The sequence below is a fragment of the Sabethes cyaneus genome, chromosome 3, assembly GCF_943734655.1.
Source record: "Sabethes cyaneus chromosome 3, idSabCyanKW18_F2, whole genome shotgun sequence".
Lineage (NCBI taxonomy): Eukaryota > Metazoa > Arthropoda > Insecta > Diptera > Culicidae > Sabethes > Sabethes cyaneus.
In genome coordinates, this window is record NC_071355.1 from 168,429,917 (window position 1) to 168,450,302 (window position 20,386).

At 36.5% G+C, this 20,386-nt stretch overlaps 1 protein-coding gene across 1 annotated transcript; it reads right to left on the bottom strand.

The window, feature by feature from the left end:
- Window positions 1–29: 29 nt before the first annotated feature.
- LOC128741531 (facilitated trehalose transporter Tret1-like) lies at window positions 30–18,938 on the bottom strand. The gene is made up of 5 exons (XM_053837413.1): window positions 18,624–18,938; window positions 5,092–5,368; window positions 4,894–5,029; window positions 1,672–1,863; window positions 30–1,600 (listed from the first exon to the last, which is right to left on the bottom strand). The coding sequence occupies exons 2-5, from the start codon at window positions 5,302–5,304 to the stop codon at window positions 504–506; spliced, it is 1,638 nt and encodes a 545-aa protein (XP_053693388.1). The 5' UTR covers window positions 5,305–5,368; window positions 18,624–18,938; the 3' UTR covers window positions 30–503.
- Window positions 18,939–20,386: the final 1,448 nt, after the last annotated feature.

Here is a 20,386-nt window from a genome sequence, read left to right on the forward strand (position 1 = left end):
TTTATTTTTAGCAATACATTGCAGACCTAGTAAAGTACACATTAAAACACTTAAATTGTTAATACTAATTATAAGCTAAACCTATCTATTATACAATTGCTAAGTATTGGCAACCGAAGTTTATTAGAACTATCACAGCATTGATTACTATAATGTTTCAGGCTTTTCAGAATCGATTGTCAAAGTACGTCTTCTAATGAATAATCAAGTTTAAAAAGACCGCCATTTACTTTCATACCACATAAATTAGGAAGACAATCAATTAGTTCATCGTTAACTCTTCTAGCTCCAAACTAACATTAATTGTTTCAATTGGCGGCACATCTGAGGTTCAGAATTGACTAAAAGCAACTTGATTGCATCGAGTCGTAAAGAAACAATTAATCACACTTTAGTGGCCCCGATCAAATAATTTGGGAATCAAACAAAAATAGCCGACTCTGCTGGTGTTCTACAATTATACATTGTGTAGTGGGAAAAGCCAAACTTTCAACAGATTTACTTTACACAGCTGAAGTGGATAATTCCGCGCAGTCACCCGCGGAAGTACTCGATCTTCGAGTGGACGATTTTCCTCGAAAATAATCTTCTATTTCCTGTAGGGATTTACCTTTAGTTTCCGGAACAATGTAATAAACAAACAAGATTCCAAACAAAGAAACCGTACCATAGAAAATAAACACATTTGCACTGCCCAATTTATCCACCATCGTTGGATAGAGTTTAATAATCACAAACGACATTAGATAGGCAAAGAATACGGTTATACCAGAAGCAGGACCTCGAACCTTCTGAGGAAAGAGTTCCGCCAGCATTGAGAATGGCATAGTTAGAAATCCTAAAGTACTAGTGAAGATGTATGTTAGGATTAAAAAGGTTGGAATCCATCGCAGGGTATCATGAAGCGGATTGTAAATGCAAGCAGCTATACCAAACATACAAGCAGCCATACCAACGCCGGAGAATATCGACGGTGGTTTCCTTCCCAGTGTGTCCAAGATGTATGACACCAATACAGTTGCTACAACGCGAGTAACTCCGATTAGTACTGTGCAAAGAAATGGATCTATTGAGACGCTGGCCTCTGACGACACCTTTGCAGCATAAACGACTACCACAAAAATGCCAGAAAATTGTTGAAACCCGAAAAATCCGATAATAACCCCCAGAGGCTTATATACCTCGGGTTGTCTAATCATGTCTATTAAACTTTCCTTGCCAGCACTTCTCTGTGCTTCAACATTTTCTTTCAGCCTGGTTAGTTCATGTTCAATTTCCGGTATTATTTTCGAACAGTTTCCGAAGCCTCTTATTTTCTTTAAGGAACGTTCCGCTTCTGATTCGCGTTGCTTTGATATCAACCAAGCAGGAGATTCGGGTAGTGGAATTAGTAGTAACAATGAGGCAACACAGCACCCCGCTGCGATACCAGCTACCAAGCGGAAATTCTCCGGGATGGCATAGCCAAAGCTGTAGATCATAAGTATACCGACCGCGATGGCTAACGAGGTCAGCACCGTGAGGCGGCCACGCATCCTTGGCGTAGCAATTTCAGCTGAATAAATAGCAGCCGATGCACTGACGAGCCCGATTACCAAGCCTAATAATGATAACAGATGGAATCGTATATACATAGGATTAATAAAATATTTTATTTTCGCATGTACTTACCTATTATCACACGTGCGATTATAATTTGCGTGTACATCAGTTCAAAATTGGTGGTACTGGAAACAGCAATCAGAGTCCAAGAGACGATGGACAGCAGGTTGATAAAGATAAGCGTCCATTTCCGTCCTATTCTATCTAGCAGATAACCGGAAATGAGTCCCCCAAACGGACAGGCTATCGAATTGATTGAAGCTGAAATGAATTGAGATGGATCGTAACAATTTATCGAACAGGTAGCGTCGTTACTGTTTGTGACGGTGAACGAGTCTTAGCATAACATAGCTATAATATTGGTATGTGGATGCATGTATACAGCATAAATCAGTATTGGCGTCAGCATGAAAGCTTTAGAACACATACAATGAAGTCGTATAGGGACTTAGTGCGCTGTAAGCTTTGAAGCTTGTTCCATGGCGAAGAACACTACAAATGTTTACATATGAACGGAAGCGATAGCGCGTGTGCTATATGTACAACCGAACAGAGGTGCCAGATGTGAAGACATATACGTTTATACTGTTACACAACAGTGAAAACTTTTAATTTCGTTGGTAATGACATTCAGAAGAGTTTTTTTAATATTGAAAATATTTGAAGATTAGGTACCATGTTGGTACCGTTTTGGTCGCCAACCGCGGATCGCTAACAAACTTTCTGTCTCGGTTGGAAAGACTGTGAAGGTGAGCGAGACTTTTTAAAAACACTTGGCATCCGTGTAATAAAGCGCCATCCGATAGTGGGACGTGGGTGAAAAACTGTTGAAAAGCGCCTGGTCGTCTGATATTAAAATACGGTTAAAAGTCAAGGGTGCTTCTTTTCTAGCTTTTATCTTTTGAAATTTACATACGATACAACCCAAAGTCTTACAACTTACTACTTTTGACTTTTACGTATTGTTGTACATAGTGAAATGCGTTGTTATAGGGTATAGTTACTAAATATATAGTTCGGCGGATAGAAAATCGGGAGCCAAATAAACGTCAAAAGCGGAGCCAAAAGCTTTTCAAAATCCAAAATGCAGGAGTAATGTTAAAAATAGTTTAAAATAAGTGTAGTCACTTTATTTTCATAGAACTAGTCATTTTCAACACCCGCCAGTGATTATTTTTCGTAAAAACCTGCACATTTCACCATAATTTCAAATTTAATTTCATAAATCAGGGATGCCAATTCGCCTGGTTTTCTATCCGCCGAACTATATATATAGTAACTATATTATAGGGGTGCGTAGTGCAAAAAAGAGCTTTTACTAATGCCGGCAAAAACCGCAAAAACGCATTGCGTTACCATATACTAGTAGGGCAGGCAATCAGGCATGCCAAATGTACTTATCATAGAAATTTTTCATGTTTTTCGTATTTTATAAGCCAATAATAATTGTACTCATCAATAAAAATTGTGAAAAAATTTGATTTTTCATAGTCATAGTCAAAAATAATCACATGAAATTTGTTGTAAGATAAGCAATAAGCTATTTTCAAAAACTAGACAGAAAAGGGGACAAAAAAGAACCAAACCCCGATTTAATCCACCTAGTGGTAAAAGGAACCTTTGATTTGATATACCATCTTATTCGTCATTTCCATTTCAAAAGGGCGTATTAAGAAAGGATATTTTATTATTTGATCAAAATGGCGTCAAAGGAAAAGTTGTGAGAAGTTAGATGTATTTTCAGAACAAAATTACAATGAAAGGAAAGCTTCGCAAAATCATAACAAAAATCATAAAATGTTAATGTTCTCAGAATATCCGCTCCTATTTCACTTATTTATTTGAAGATTACTTAAATTATGCCCTACAATCTGGTAATGAGCTACTTAGCGACACTCTTTCTGATATGTTTTGAAAAGTTTTTGAAATTTATATTTTTTGTAAAGCTAACAAATTCAAATTCTATACGCACCATTTTAAACTAAGTTCTTATATAACCTGTTTCTTAGGCGTATCCGTTATCAAGTTATTGCAAATGTAAAATCTAAGAATTATGTATTAGGGTCAATTCACGCAAAGTATCCGCAGGCTTGGTTTTGCTCATCTTCTCCATAAAGAGACAGACCAACAACCATAGGCGGATTAACGGTAACCCGAATACTGTTAGAAAATGCGTAATGTTTTATTAATAAACTACTCCAAAGATACACCCGTTAAAAACTTACTCATTTTATGCTATAATAAATTATCGCGATTATAATCTCAGATTATAGCTTGGTTCGACTCATGCACCTTTCAGCATTGGACAAAAGGTAGGAAGCTTGACTACTTGTCAAGCGTAGCTACCAATATCCCCCCCCCCCTCCTTTCCTTTCCGCTCTTCCCCTCCTTCACCAAAAATTTTCATTTCTTTCCCCTACAACAAGCTCTCTGGTTTGGCTATCAACTAAGATGTGCAGCACCAGATGAATGTTTGAAAAAATTTTGATCCCGTTTCTACAAAAACATCATGCAATGGACAATACGTGTTTTGGCCAGATAGAACACCATCGCATTACGCCAAGAAAACACAATTGTTCCTGAATATCCTTTCAATCCCATTTGTACCCAAACACCACGACCTGACAAATCTGACTCAGTGCGCCCAATCGAAGCTTTCTTCGGGATTTGGAGTTCCTTGGTGTACAAAAATAGCTATACAATCAAGAGATGCATTCGCAAAGTTGACATGACGGCCGTACAACGCTCCTTTTCCAACATCAAACGGAAGCTTCACCGAACTGCCGATTACGGACCGTTTTCAAATGTTTTTTTTTTCAACAATGGATAATATATCTTTAGTTTCGGTAAATCAGATCTTCTTCTTGTATCTTTGTCTTTTGTTGACAGCTTGAGAAAAAAAAAATCCAAAATTTTAATTGTCACCCGTTATTTTAATTCAATTTTCAAATCTAATTTAATTCAAATTTCGAGTCCAATTTCTCGTGAAATTTGAATTCTAATTTAAATCCAACTTTGATTTCAAATCCGATTTCAAGTGTAATTCAATTGCAATTTCACATGAAACTTCATGTTCTCATTCCCATTCATGACCGACTTCATATCTGATTCCAATTAAAAGTTCCAGTCCAAATTACTCCAAATTAAAATCTAAAAATTAATGAGTAACGAGGACGCGTGATGAAACTATGAATAGCTCCCTAAAGTATAATGTATAATGAATTGTATCTGTGCTGAACCCTATCGTGATGCTGTAAGTGAAATAATAGAATTAAAAAAAATTTCACTTACCGAACCAAGACGCCTGATCCGGATTCAACCGCAGCGGATCGTCCTCCTGTGTGAGTGAGTGTAACGTAATTGCCGAATAACCCAAGCCCATGCCAGAGGATAAAACCGTCAGATTTGCTAGAATGCTCATAGTCAGCTGAAATCATTGCGTACATGTCAATCTCTAATATAAATCAGTCAAACAGAACAAATTCGTACTTGCATTCGATTACTCCGCTTTCCAGCTTTCCGAACTAAGGAACTGACAGATCCCTGCGTTGTTTTGGACTCTTCAGTTTCCTTATCCTTAGCGTACGAGGATATCAACGTTGGTTGAATTAGCTGCAGATTGTGATTAGTTGTGATTCGATGCCTATCATCTCGATCTTCAAGCGAGGCATCTTGATCACATGCTTCTTGTGCAGTGGGCATCCTGTTGTTGACAGCTAATTGTGTCAATCGTCGAACTATGATGTAGCTTGGTTACTGGTTTAAACTGCAATATACAATGAAATTGGGTTAACTTACGCAAAATTGTAAAAAAAATTCATGAATTAATTGAAAATTTATTCTCAATTTGCAGTCATACTTTACACAAGTAGTGTGAGAGGAGTGAGAAGTTTCTCTTCTCAAAAATAATCCGTTTTACCAAGAAATATCTGAGTAAAAGTTAAAGATCAACGAATGTGCTATTGTTTTTGTTACGCTTTTGCAGATTTTGCAGGTTCAATTTGCAGATAGTGATAATTGGCAACATAGTTTTGGGAAATATGCGTTCAAAAGTTTCGACTTCCTTCGTCAATTGACTTTGACGGAATTAAAAAAGATTTAAGATTTATATATCAAGAACTGCATCAGCACCAATTATTCTGACACATCTTTACAAATGTGCGTGTCCTCGTAAATATTTGACGAATAAGTATGTACACTTTGAACAGAAAAAAGAAAATCACTTTTTCAAACATTTTAACTGTATACAATCCCTTGATAATATTTTGCCATATAAACGTCAAGTGTCACTATCGGTGACACTTCTTTCAGTAAAATTTTATTTGAGTGTTAATAAATTATTCTCCGAAGTTCCGCATTAGTGTTGGTTCAGTTGTGTTGATATGGTGAAATAATTATTAAGGCTCACTCACACAGATGCTTAAAGAAATCATTTTGGCCAGCAGAGCGAGCTACCTTCAGTGTCGCCTGAATATTGCCTAAGCTGCCAGAATTATTGGTAAGGGAGTTTTCGCAACAACCCTGTTCACAGTATAAAACCCACTGAGATGATTAAGATGAAAAACACTTATAGTTTTCGGACATATTGATAAAGATCAGGCAATCTTCAACGATTGATTATTATTACCACATGGAAGCGTGTATTATTTTCTGCGTGTTTTGCACGTTGCCTTATCAGTAAATAAAAAGCTTGGTCACTATGGGGTCGGTACAATAATCAGGTTCTTATGTTTAAGAAATGTAAACATTAATTTAAGCTATATTGATAACGATTATATCTAATAGAAAGTGATATGATGATAAAAGATTGACTACTGTAGAACACTGCAACGTCAGTTGTTGTCAGTGTGTTGCTGACAATGTAAATTTAATTATCATTAATTGAGCTTCATTTATCAGCAGAACGATAAGAGCAAAATTTCCTACTTGGAATGTAGTATTTCTGAGTCTTACGGATAACTGCAGTATTGCAGAAATCTGTAGTTATAAATATTGTCAGGTCTAGGGCCGAGTGACAGTAACTATAGCACTAATATTCTTTCTTCTGTCTAAACAGAAGATATTCTATAAGATTTCATAAAGTAGGTATCCTTCCTCCTTCCTAAGTTAAGTTGTAAGGGTTTACGACTCTAAATCTATTAGGTTTTCCGTTATAGTGTTAAAATCGGGGGGCTCTGTAGCCGAAAGTTTATTGAGTCTGCTTTGACAAGCGAATGGTCTTGAGTTCGAATCTTAGTAGAATCAGGCCGTTCGATGTCAAAGTGACTTTAGCATGGGTTTATTCTCAGGCCCCTCATCACCCTTCCTACATGCTGAATTCTATATTATCCCGATGAAGCCTATTAACAGTGCAAAAATGAGACTTTTATAGTCAAACGCACTGGTAGCCAACCTGGTTGCGCCAGGGATTGGCTATAATTGGGCACAGCACTGTCATGTGGAGCGAGGTGGATAAAGAAGAGTAAGTATTGGAGGAAGGGTAAACCTCAATACACACAAGCACGCATAAAAAAATTTATAAAATCTCATCGCTCATTCAATAGCGATAGTAGCAAAAATATGCGGTACAGGCTACAGTAAACACCCGGGCGATATTACAATAGATCTACAGCTTGGTCGCAGTAATGAGTCCACACAAGAAAAAAAAGGTTCAATTCTGGAACCAATTGTGTATAACAAATTCTTTTTTTTTCCTATAACCATAACGTCTATAATTGACAGTCTGGGGACAGTTTCCCCGACTATATGTCCTTATGACATATTCAAATCTGCTCTTCCTAAATTACCGACTAGCTGCACTCAATCGTATTCTGCAATAATTCAACGATTTCCAATAAAGAAAAATAACCTTTGCGTCATGTATAGCCGATTGCCGAACAGCTGTGATAATACTTCTTGCTACTTGCAAACATGTAAAATTTCTCCCAGTGCACAGTACACCAAATCAACCGAAAAAACGGAACTTTTTGTTGCCGCTGTTTTTAAGGGGTTCAAAGTGACTTTTCTAATGTAAAAAAATCACGATAAATCGATTGGCGATGGTTTCAACGCGCGGAAATGATAGAAAGTAGCCCATTACGCCCCATTCACCCCAGTTTTGAAAAAATCATGTACAAACTCTCTCTAATTTGGGATTCTATGGTAAAACAAGAAGAAAAATGTTAGGAAAAAGGTATATGAACAATTTTATTTTAATGCAACATAATCTAGAAGTCGGGGCAAAACACCTTTTACTCAAGGTTTCTGTACCACAGGTAAAATACCAATTCGATACTTTTACCAGAGATTTTCAAGAAGGCATGCTTGCTGGGCAGGTTGGAAAAGTCAGGAGATCTTATGATGATCAAGATTTACACAAAAATGTCGTTTAGGGGGATGTTTAGCCATATTTTACCCTACAACTTGTACTGAAATCTGAAAAGGTATTGATAGAAAAACGAGCAACTGTTAAAATACTCCAATTTAGGGTGGCTACAAAAAACTTCATGCTTGCCAGTCTTTCTTTCTTCAAAGTTTCAATATTTTATAGTTCGGAATACTTTGAGCTACAGTCGAATATATTTTCTGAAAAGTTGATCGAAATATCTTTTATTTCGATCCAAAATCATTAAATTCGGCTCAGTGGTTTAAAAGTTATGAAGTGTTGAATGAAATAAGATCGGAAAGCATGACGATTTTGATAGTCACCCTAACTCAGGAAAGGGGTTCAATAAAAAATATGGGTCTAAAATGTTTCAACTAGGAACAAACACACAAACTTTGAACGAAATCAGAGTACTTTCACAGTTGCTCCTTTTCATCAGATTTCAGTAAAAGTAATTAAGTAGGTAAAGCAAGGCAAACATTCCCTTACACGAAATTTTAGTGAAAATCTTGATCGTCGTTCGATTCTTCTGACAACATGCTCAACAGGCATGCCTTCTTGAAAATCCCTGGTAATTGGTATTTTACCTGTGATACAAAAACCTTGAGTAAAATGGGGCAAAACAGGCTTCTAGATTATGTTGCATTATAAAAAACTAGCTGACCCGACAAACTTCGTATTGCCACAAATTAACCTGTGTTGTACATAAATCATGAATCTCGGATGATCTTTGTCACAATCTCGAGTTTTGCAAGCCCCACAGTGGGCGGCGCTTCCGACGGCGGGTCACCGGCAACACTCGCGACCGTCTCGTCCTGAATGATCTAGTGTTACTATAGATAGTTTTTGTGGTCTTGTATTGACTAATGTTTTATGGAAGAGTCTCGAATTTCTCGAGTTCGATTAGTTTTTGGGTTTCGCAAAAATTTCTGTTTTATTTGTATGAGAGTCCATATCCCCCTACCACAGGGGCGAGAGGTCTCTAACTATCGTAAAATAAATTCAAGACTCCAAAATCTCCCACCTGCCAAATTTGGTTCCATTTGCTTGATTAGTTCTCAAGTTATAAGGAAATTTGAATTTCATTTGTATGGGAGCTCCCCTCTTAAAAGGGGAAGGGGTCGTAATTCACCATAGAAAAAATTTCTGCCATCTAAAACTCCCACATGCCAAATTTGGTTCCATTTGATTGATTAGTTCTCGAGATAAGAGGAAATTTGCATTTCATTTGTATGGAAGCCCACCCTCTTAACGGGGAGATGGGTCATAACTCGCTTTCTAAAGAAGAGAGGGGTCTCAATTCACCATAGAAAAAAATCTTGCGTCCAAAACCACTTACATGTCAAATTTGGTTCCATTTGCTTGATTAGTTCTAGAGTTATGAGGAAATTTGTATTTCGTTTGTATGAGAGCCCCCCCTCTTAAAAAGGTAAGGGGTCCTAATTCATCATAGAAAAAATGGTTGCCTCCAAAAACACCCACATGCCAAATATGGTTCCATTTGCTTGATTAGTTCTCGAATTATGAAGAAATTTGTATTTCATTTGTGTAGAAGCACCCCCTCTTAAAGTTGGGAGTGGCCCTAATTCACCATAGAAAATATTTTTGCCTCCAGAAACCTCCACATGCCAAATTTGGTTCTATTTGCTTGATTAGTTCTCGAGTTATGAGGAAATTTGAATTTCATTTGTATAGGAGCCCCCCCTCCTAAAGTGGGTAGGGGTCCCAATTCATCATAGAAAAAATTTTTGTCACCAAAAACACCCACGTGCCAAATTTGGTTCCATTTGCTTGATTAGTTCTCGAGTTATGAGGAAATTTGTATTTCGTTTGTATAGGAGCCCCCCCTCCTAAAGTGAGGAGGGGTCCCAGTTCATCATAGAAAAAGTTTTTGTCTCCAAAAACACCCACGTGTCATATTTGGTTCCATTTGCTTGATTAATTCTCGAGTTATGAGGAAATTTGTATTTCGTTTGTATAGGAGCCCCCCCCCTCTTAAAGTGGGGAGGGGTTCTAATTCACCATAGAAAATATTCATGCCCTAAAAAACTTTCACATGCCAAATTTGGTTCCATTTGCTTGATTAATTCTCGAGTTATGAGGAAATTTGCATTTCATTTGTATAGGAGCCCCCCTTCCTAAAGTGGGGAGGGGTCCCAATTCATCATAGAAAAAAATTTTGTCTCCAAAAACACCCACGTGCCAAATTTCGTTCCATTTGCTTGATTAGTTCTCGAGTTATGAGGAAATTTGTATTTCGTTTGTATAGGAGACCTCCCCCCTCTTAAAGTGGGGAGGGTTCTAATTTACCATAGAAAATATTCTTGCCCTCGAAAACTTTCACATGCCAAATTTTGTTCCATTTGCTTGATTAGTTCTTCAGTTATGAGGAAATTTGTATTTCATGTGTATAGGATCCCCCCCTCTTAAAACGGGGAGGGGTCCCAATTCATCATAGAAAAAATTTTTGTCTCCAAAAACACCCACATGCCAAATTTGGTTCCATTTGCTTAATTACTTCTCGAGTTATGAGGAAAATTGTGTTTCTTTGGTACAGGAGCCCCCCTCTTAAAGTGGGGAGGGGTCCTAATTTACTATAGAAAATATTTTTGCCCTCGAAAACCTTCACATGCCAAATTTGGTTCCATTTGCTTGATTAGTTCTCGAGTTATGAGGAAATTTGTATGGAAGCCCCCCCCTTTTAAAGAGGAGAGGAGTTATAATTCCCCTTATAAAGAGGGGAGGGGTCTCAGTTTACCATAGAATAAATTCTTGTCACCGAAAACACCCACATGCCAAATTTTGTTCTATTTGCTTGATTAGTTGTCGAGTTATGCAGAAATTTGTGTTTCATTTGTATGGGAGCCCCCCCTCTTAGTGGGGGGAGGGGTTTCTAACCAACACTAAAACCTTTCCTGGCCCCAAAAAACCTCTATATGCATATTTTCATGCCGATTGGTTCAGTAGTTTTCGATTCTATAAGGAACATACGGACAGACAGACAGACAGACAGACAGACAGACAGACAGACAGACAGACAGACAGACAGACAGACAGACAGACAGACAGAAATCCTTCTTAATAGGTATAGATTGTTCATGTACCTTTTTCCTAACCTTCTTTTCTTCTTTTCTTACCATACAATATCAAATTAGAAAGAGTTCGTACATGATTCTTTCAAAACAATTAGAAAATAAGGCTGTATGGAGCAAAATGGGCTACTTCCGGTTTTTAGCGCCCGTTGAGACTATCACCAATAGATTTTTCGTGATTTTGTACATAAGAAAAGTCACTTTTTACCCCTTGAAAACAGCAGCAAAGAAGTTCCGTTTTTTTCGGCCGATTCTGCCCAATGTGCAGTGCTCGTACCCCACAATTAATCATTTTTCCTTTTATCCCAAAAGCGTCATATTTAAGGCCAAATAATAGTTTAGTCCTCCTTGGTTTAGTACAGTAGAATTACATAGACTTACTGCCAGTAAGTTACTGGTGTCAGTCGCGGGGGTGCAATTAAGGATGATCATTCTAGAGCTAACATCGCTTTTTAGTAAAAAAAAACCTTATTTAATCCACCTAGTGGTGAAAGGAACCTTTGTTATGCGGTCTTACTTGCTATTTGAGATAGAAATCGACACGTCTTCGGAAAATAATTCATCTATTGGTTAACGTTGCATTGGGCGTTGGTTTACATAAAATTTTTGCAAATTGAATAAGCTTACAAAATTTGAACAAAATAGGAGCACTTATAAATTTTGATAGTTCCTTTTCTCATGAAATTGCTGAGTAAGTTGTTACTAATGTGGGTAAGTGCAAGTAAAAGTAAGTTGTAAGAAGAAATATTATTCTTTAGGGGAACTGTGGGTAAGACGAACAGGGTGGGTAAGACGGACAGATGGTTGATTCTACCAGTTAAGCATTAAAATTCGTAAATGTTTTGATGGGCATCCAACCATCTTGCTATCTCATGATGTCTGAACGTTTCAATCATCATTTAGAACTTTCCAATTTTGATAAAGTACAGAAAAACTAAAAATTGGACATGATTCTGCGTTTGGATGTAACTTTTTTTCCATCGGAATTAAGCTTTTTGAGTGGTTTAATTCCAAAATGTTGCCCATAGCATGAAGTATTTCGATTTAATACCTTTTCAAGTTTCATCTGCATTGAAATAATACGTAATTTTATTTGCGTATGAAAAATTGTGAACTCTTTAAAAAAATGTATAACGATGGGGTGAAATGGACAACTGCTAGTGTGGGTAAGATGGTCAGTGAACATATTATAATAAAATTGTTGATTTTGCCTGTTAGTGATATCTCAAGCATATAAATGAAAATTTAACCGGCAAACGTGAACTTCAAACAAATTAGCAGCGGCCAGGCATGAAACAGTTTTTGGAATGCTTATTCATATTGCCACTGCCAAACAACTTTCTATTGGCTGCCTCTAGTGGGAGGGGGTGGACTGCCCCTTCATTTTTTTGCACTCTACACCACCATATTTTACGTATTCAATTTGTTAAGGGTCAATAATAATAATATGCGCTCAGTTGGGGCGATTTACAATACCTGTCCATCTTACCCCCACACATTGTCCGTTTCACCCGCAGAACTAAAAAAGTTCACTTTTTCGGACCATTTTTAAAACTCAAAATACACATTGAAAAACATTTTTTGTTAAATATTTCACTAGCTGCTTTTGTAAACAATATGTTGAACTGAAGTAAACTGTATTTAGGTTTTATAAATCATAAGTCCTCTGTATTATATTAGCTGTTCTTCTTAACCTGTTCGTCTTACCCACAGTTCCCCTACATTGCGTTGTAAAGGTCTAGTTTATAGGTTTTTGAACTATGCATAATTTTCTGTAATGTCATTCTATTTGATTCACATCAATAAAGTTTTCTTGCATAAATTTCATCAATTTTTGTTAACCTTCGGTTACTCACGCTGTTGTATTTTGTACAACATGTATAGGTTTTTAAATGCCATATTGTTATATAGTTACAAATCGTTGTTTAACTAACGTATGTTCTTCAGTAAACTATGAGCAAAATGTCAGAATTATTCAATGCATTAATACTTTAAATTGTTAGGAAAATAGATCAGCATAAACCGACCATCACAGAAACGAAGCAAGCAGCACGTGAGGTGTACCGCAATTGGCCCCAACTGGAATTTTCTCTAGTTTCTTCATATAGAAAAATGGTGTCTGTATGCAGCAAAACTATCAGCAAATGTAAAATGTTTAAAATGTATCCGTCTGCTGGTAGTCGAGTAATTCAAGATCAAAATTAGGGTATTTTTTGCAATCAAAGTTCTACAGTTCCTAAACAAGCAAACATAGAGGTATACTATATTCAGCAAAGTTGTGTATTTTTACTATCTGTACAACTTTGTAATACATGAAAAAGTCATACAATAATTGCAAAAAGCGCTAAAATAGAAAAACTGATTTTACAAATGCATATGCAATAAATAAGATTCCTCTATCTTCGCTGAAGAGATAGAAGGTTACTGTCTTCAGCAAAATTTCTTGTAATAATATGCTCTAAAACTTTGCAGAACTCATCAATGTGTTATATTGAAACTGAAGAAAATTTTTTTTTATTTCACTTTTAGGGGGATTAGTCAAAATTTAAATTCTACCAGACGATAGAGCATTCAATTTCAAAAAACTCTTCCAAAGGTTTGATAGTCTTAAAACCAAGTTTTCCTAGTCAAAACTCTAGTGCGCACGTTTCTTTAGTTTTGGGTTATTGTGAGCGCGAATAACTGTGTTACAAAAGTTAGCGCGAGCGTTCGAGGGTTAATATCTTTTTACCGGTAAAACCAATTCTTATGCAATTTTGCATATATATTCGTAGTGTCAAAACCTCTTGTTTGGTATTAAAATAATTGAAATTAGGTAAATTATCTTGGTTAAAATCATTATAAATTAAAGTTAATTTTGGCGTGGTGTATACGGTTGCTCATAACTTTCAAATTAAACGTCCAATCAAAAAACAATTCAATAGTGATCTATCCGACTATATTACCTTTTAAATGCAACTAATAGGGCATAAATCAGTTTGGCCATCTCTGAGAAACAGGCGATCATTTGGACCTTGTCAAAACTGGTTTTTTAAGCGTAACTTTTAAACTGCATATTTTTTTTCAATGAAATTTGGTAAAAAGTTTAGCAATAGCAAGAGCTTTCATTTGGTACTAAGATCATTAAAATTGGTTGTGTAGTTCCGGAAAAAACCGTGTCACGTAGTTTTCATATTTTTGCCTATAACTTTTAAACGAAACGTCATACCACGAAACAACTTTATAGTGATATATACTAGGCATAAATACCTTTCAAACAAAAGTAATAGCAGATGAATCGGGTCAGCCATCTCCGAGAAACAGGCGATTGAAAATGAGCTGCACACACATACATACACACACACACACACATACAGACATTGCTCAATTCGTCGAACCCTCTCGATTGGTATATGACACTTGGCCCTCCGGGCCTTGGTTCTATTTCGCGTTTTTCGACCAATTTCTAAACCTTTGTTATATAGTATAACAAAGGTAAAAAAGATAAGCCTAGCAGGGCGAATATTGCATTCTGGTCATTTGCGGCAAAATCGAATAGAAATGTCCAGAATATACGCGTGCTCTGTCCAAAATAGATCAATCACCTTAGTTTCATTATTATTATTTATCAAAAATTGACATAAAAATTGTAGAATCAAAGCAGTTAGCGGACATAACCAACCTCAAATCCTGCAATTCATTCAGCGAGGCAAATGAGATGACAAATCTAGTACACACAAATGAATAATCTGTTTTAGCGAATTGAGTAGAAATCAGCTGTTTTCAAATGTTCTACTGAACTATACCAGCTCTATCAAAACCAAGGTATAATACACTAATGCAGTCTTATGCTTCATTTAGAGCGTAATAATAGTTGAATTTAGTTGCTAGTCATAATTTCACTGGCCATCCATTGTAATGTATTATCTCTTTAATTAAAGATTACAGCAAACCGACGCCTTTGATAGAGTGATCATACTCTAGTTCTTCGTGGGGTGTGATCATGCTTGCGTTAAGCATCGTTGGAAACCAGTTGATAAGATTTTTTTTTTGCAAATAGCAACACACTGTATGTAGAAAAAATATAAACATACGGCGATAAGCCGATGCTCATTACCTAGTAACATGCAATTGCACGAGACAATAAATACTGATCGACCAGCATGAACGAATAATGCTTCCTGAATATGCAATAAATTTCCGTCATTCAACAGCTGATCGTTAAGCCGAAGTGAAAGCTTGATATTTTGCTATTTTCAGACAGTAGATTCACAAATAATAAAAAGTAATGCCCTCAAACATTCATGTTAAAATTTATCAGAATGTAGGATAGCAATACAGGAACCAATAGACAAATCAAACTACATATTTGCTATCTTTACCTACCTCCGGGTCTACCCATTAACCCGGAAACCTGAAGGTGGCACAAAAGCAAAAGTAGCTAATTCCAAGTAGCTCTCGACTGGGAGAGGCCGTTAGAGTCAATAGGATCGTAGCAACTGGCCCTGCAATTGTCCTGCACTCTAACAGCTGGCTGCGAAGTCTGTCGTATAAAAAACAGAAGGTCAAGTTTCGATAACGGAATGTAGCACCTAGGCTTTGCTTTGCTTTAGCTAATTCCAAAACTTATTCGAAAGTGATAGCTTATTTTGCAAATGGAACTCAAAATTTTCGTCGAGAGACGTGGCTAATCGAACTGTCAGCGTCGGTTGAAAATGCAAGCTCTCTGAGACACAATCCAGAATTAATACGATTATGATAGTGGTGGTACTGTGATAGGATTGGTCGGGTGAAATACGGGCACGAGTTCCCGATCAAGTCTAGAAAATTTTCTCGGGCACGGTGTATTGTGATAAACAATGAGGACGAGTACGTTCTTGAACGTCCATCAGCAGTGATGAGTTGCATTTATACTGAACCTTTATTACAGCGTAGTAAACTCCAGGTAGTCAGCGTTCCAGGAACCGGTTTTGTATTCCTCAATAAATTTTTGATTAATGATCTTTGGGTATCTTTTCCTGAATACCCAAGAAAGGAAAGATTTTTTTTCATTTCTTATTCACTACCCTGCTTCACAATGACTTCTGACTCGGTTTAAGCTTATGTTGGTAAAGAGTATTCACGTACGTACGTACGTATTCATGGAGCAATGTTGATTAAGCAAAGCATAATTAAAGTCTATTGTTCAAGCTTAACGATACCATTGTCTGGTGCAGATGGCAGAATACAAAGAAAAATGTGAAGATAATATTTTAAAAACTAGTCGAGACTTCAAAAAAGTTTCAAACAGGCTCTGTAAAGGCTCTGTAACTTAACCCTTGATTGCTTTTGCGAGATTAAATTTCAATTATTTTGAGTATTTCTCCAAGAAAGAAATTATGAATTTGGTATTCCATTATAATTCATTCAGCTGCTCATAATTTCCATTTTTGGTTCTGAACACACATTTTTATACACACCTATCGATATGCTATTTATCAACTTTATTTCCTGCGCTCAAATGTTGCGATAAGTGGGAGATCACGATGTAGCCATTAAAATTGACAGGCGAAAATGCCAAAATAACCACATCAAATGCAATGAAACAGATAGGCAAATGATAGCCGGTAGTTACGTTCATTAAGATAACACAGAATACACCTAATCAATCATATGTCTGTCGCAGCTCTGCGCAACGTTTATTTGCAGCGAACATTAATTTGTTGAAACATATTCACACATTTCTTCCAATAAATCTGTTTGTCGATAATCAACACATCATTTATTTGTTCATAGAATTGCATCAGAGAAAGATTTTAAAACCTAATAACTTCCAAACTATCTAAAATCTCTAAAATATCCAGTAATTCTAAAATATCCAGTAATTTTTAAAGGCATTTCGCTGAATTTTTATAGGCGTGCTTAACATAACAAGTCCCCCAGCGCGGAACACCTCTCAATACTGTACAATATTGATTTACATGGCTTGAATGGTGCGAAATCTCAATCACAAATAATAAAAGAAAAAGATAGAAAAAATAAAGAAAAAATAATAAAGTATGACGTTAAACGTTAATAACGTGCATGAAAAACAAAATTTTGTTTGTTTTCATTACGGCCAATAGAGTTTTTGTATTTGTGGTAAGTCTCAGATCAATATGTCAGTATATTATTTAGATCAGTAATGATCAAACTGCGATCCGCGGGCCACATGCACCCCTTTGCGATAATCTATGCGACCCGCGGAATGATTTGAAGTACCCTTTAATGAAAGACCACTAAATAATCACTAATAATCATTAAATAATGATTTTCTATATTTTCTTTTTTGGCGGCCATCTTAGATTTCGTCGCCATATTGGATAGACCAAACAAGTGTTTTTTAGTCTTTGACCTTGAAATGCGGTCAGACATTAATATTAATATTTTTTTTGAAACGGTGGTTCTACAATTGATGGAAGCACATGCCCTGGTTGGTGTTGTGGGTTCAAATCCGGTTATAATCTTATATTATAGCTTAGTTCGACCCATGCACCTTCCAGCATTGGACAAAAGGTAGGAGTCATAACCACTACTTGTTAAACGTAGCTACCAAATCCCCCCCCCCCTCCTCACCTTCCCGCTCTTTTCCCATCACTGCAAAAAAAATTCATTACTTTCCTCTACCGTCCCTCCATCAATTGTAGTGCCACCGTTTCAAAAAAATATTAACGCCATATTGGAGTTTATCAAAAAAATCGCCGTTTTCATCATTTTACTCCATTTGAAAGCCCTGTTCTTCTTCTTTACAGAATCGGGCCATTTGTTAGTTGTTTCATGGCAAATTTATGAAACATCACATGATATAGATCTCTAGCTTTGCCCAAAATTTAACTTTTTTTAAGCTGTTGGGCCTCTTGGCGAACGAAGGGTCCACTATTTCGAGGTATTAAAAGTGTAATTCTTATTTTTTAACCACTTTCAATCAATTAAGCGCAAGAGTTCCAATTTTTGAACACGTCGTATCAGTAGTGGCCCCGTTTCAACGAGAATTACTCAAACTAAAAAGCCATACTTAAGCAATAAGCAATGTTTGCAACATGTCAATAAGTATTAATTATTAAGTATTAAGAACGGGGTAACTTAGAGACCATTCATTTATTTCTCAATACATTTGGGAGTAGCTCGACATTCCTCACGTAGATTGTAAATAGTTCCTTAGCTGCCTAGTTTTCGAGTAATCGAAAAAAACAAACCGTGTAAAAAAAGACTTGAGTGTACCATAATGTTCCAGATAACAAATTTAATCGTTCACAAACTGATACAAAACAGTCAAATGCAATTGTTTCCTACATAACATTTTTCCTATCATAAGAGCATTCACTCATAATTCACTTCACTGGTATAATAACGGATTATAACTAATACTTCACACACAGCCGCCGAAATTACTTTTGTGCTTCCGACAAATCTATACCGCAAATAAGCTGGTTTTATCACCATTTAGTAGCAAACAACATTCACAATATATACGTACTATAGGTATGATAAAAAACTCATTATTCTTGTAGCTGATAGGATTCGATACGAGTGGATTATATGACATAAGTTACATGCTCTAGGCTTACCTTAGTTTTCACTGAGAGATCGCGACAAGAATTGCCTACTAAAAGTATCAGCCTTGTTAATTTTGTCAACAAATCACTCTGAGTGGACTAAAAATATCACAATTTGAGCGGTCTCATGTGACTTTTAATCCAGGCACGATAGAATTAATATTCTGCACCAATACTCTCGATATCTGCCGCTGCTGCTTGTAAGTAATAAGTAATACACTTGCCAATTAGTAGGACTTTGATTCCCGTAGAGTGTTCGGCGGCGCATCCAATCCCGTCAAAGGCTAAAAAGTGTCTGGCTTAACAGGAGAAACCTCACAGACAATTATACAAGGCACTGCTCGCTAGCCGGCTCACTGAAGCGGACTGACCTGCGATAATAGTGACACTGCGCATCGCAACTTTGTCTAGGAGTATTCCACACGTGCTTTTTTCCGCGTGTTTCATTTGAATAAATCGCAGCAAATATCGTACCGTACGCACCGGCATCAACCTGCAGGAATGTGTTAGTCTATCGGGAGTATGTATATTAGGTATACTACCGATGATATGCACAGAGAGACTAAATAGCTAGAATGGTTGCAAGAAACACTCGTTGGACCCTTATTTTCGCTGCGCTCTCTGAAGCTGTTATCCCGCTATATCGGTGGTAGTGTAAATCTGCTTTATTCGTATCAGTTCGATTAAATTATTGTTTGTTTTAGATTTGATCTGATATGATTGGCAAACGAATGGGAAAAGTCTCGAAACACACACAAAAAACATAACAGCACCGCGCTTCTGTGAAAACAAATAATGTATTTTAATACGGTTAAACCTCAAACTGAAAATAATAATAACATAATAACAAATAACTAGAAAATAGATATGTGATCAAGTTTGAAGTTTCTGCTTATCACATGCTTTCGCTATCAAATTAGAGCTTATAACCGTGACGTTAGTGTATTATTGAGGTGGAATAAAAAATTCAAGGTGTGCATACCAACTGATTGTACCAAATGATGACAAATGACTGTAGTCTGTTGTCATATCAGTTTATTATAATTTATTGTTCGAAAGATTGTTGTTTCAATGGCAGTGCATTTTTGAATTCTTCACACACAACGAACTAAATCACTGCAGGCACGTTACACATTGTATTTGGGATTAGAGATAACATCACATTTTTTAGAGTTTTTGTTCGATTTTAAAGCATTAATAATACAATACAGGAAAAATTTTATAAGCTAATACGTGTGTTATGTTTAGTACTTTCTGTTTCATGTCATATGAACTCAGAAAAGAGAAGTACAGGCTAATAAATGCCGAACTTGTACCCGAAGTCCATTAGGGTTAAGGGTCCACCATGGGTTAACTTACCTTAGCACGCAAGGAATCATTTTCCGTTAAACGTAAATTTTTTCGACAAGACTTTTCAAAGGTAAGTACACTAAAGTCGCTTTTTACGCGGCTTGTTTATTTTTAGGTGAATTCCGAAATTTACGCGATTTTTTTCCACAAATTTCGGAATTTACGAAGTTTTTTTAACGCGAATTTCGGAATTCACAAAGATTTTTTATACGTGAATTTTGGAATTTCCGCGGTTTTTATGCAAATTTTTTAATTTACGGGATATTTTACGCAAATGTCGGAAATAACGCGTTTTTTACATGAATTGACGCGATTTTGATTTACGCGGAATCCTTCGCGTAAAAAATGACTTGAGTCACATACATAATGTTCCGATTTTGTCAGCCCCATGTTGAATTTTGGGCTGACAAAATCGGAAAACTGAC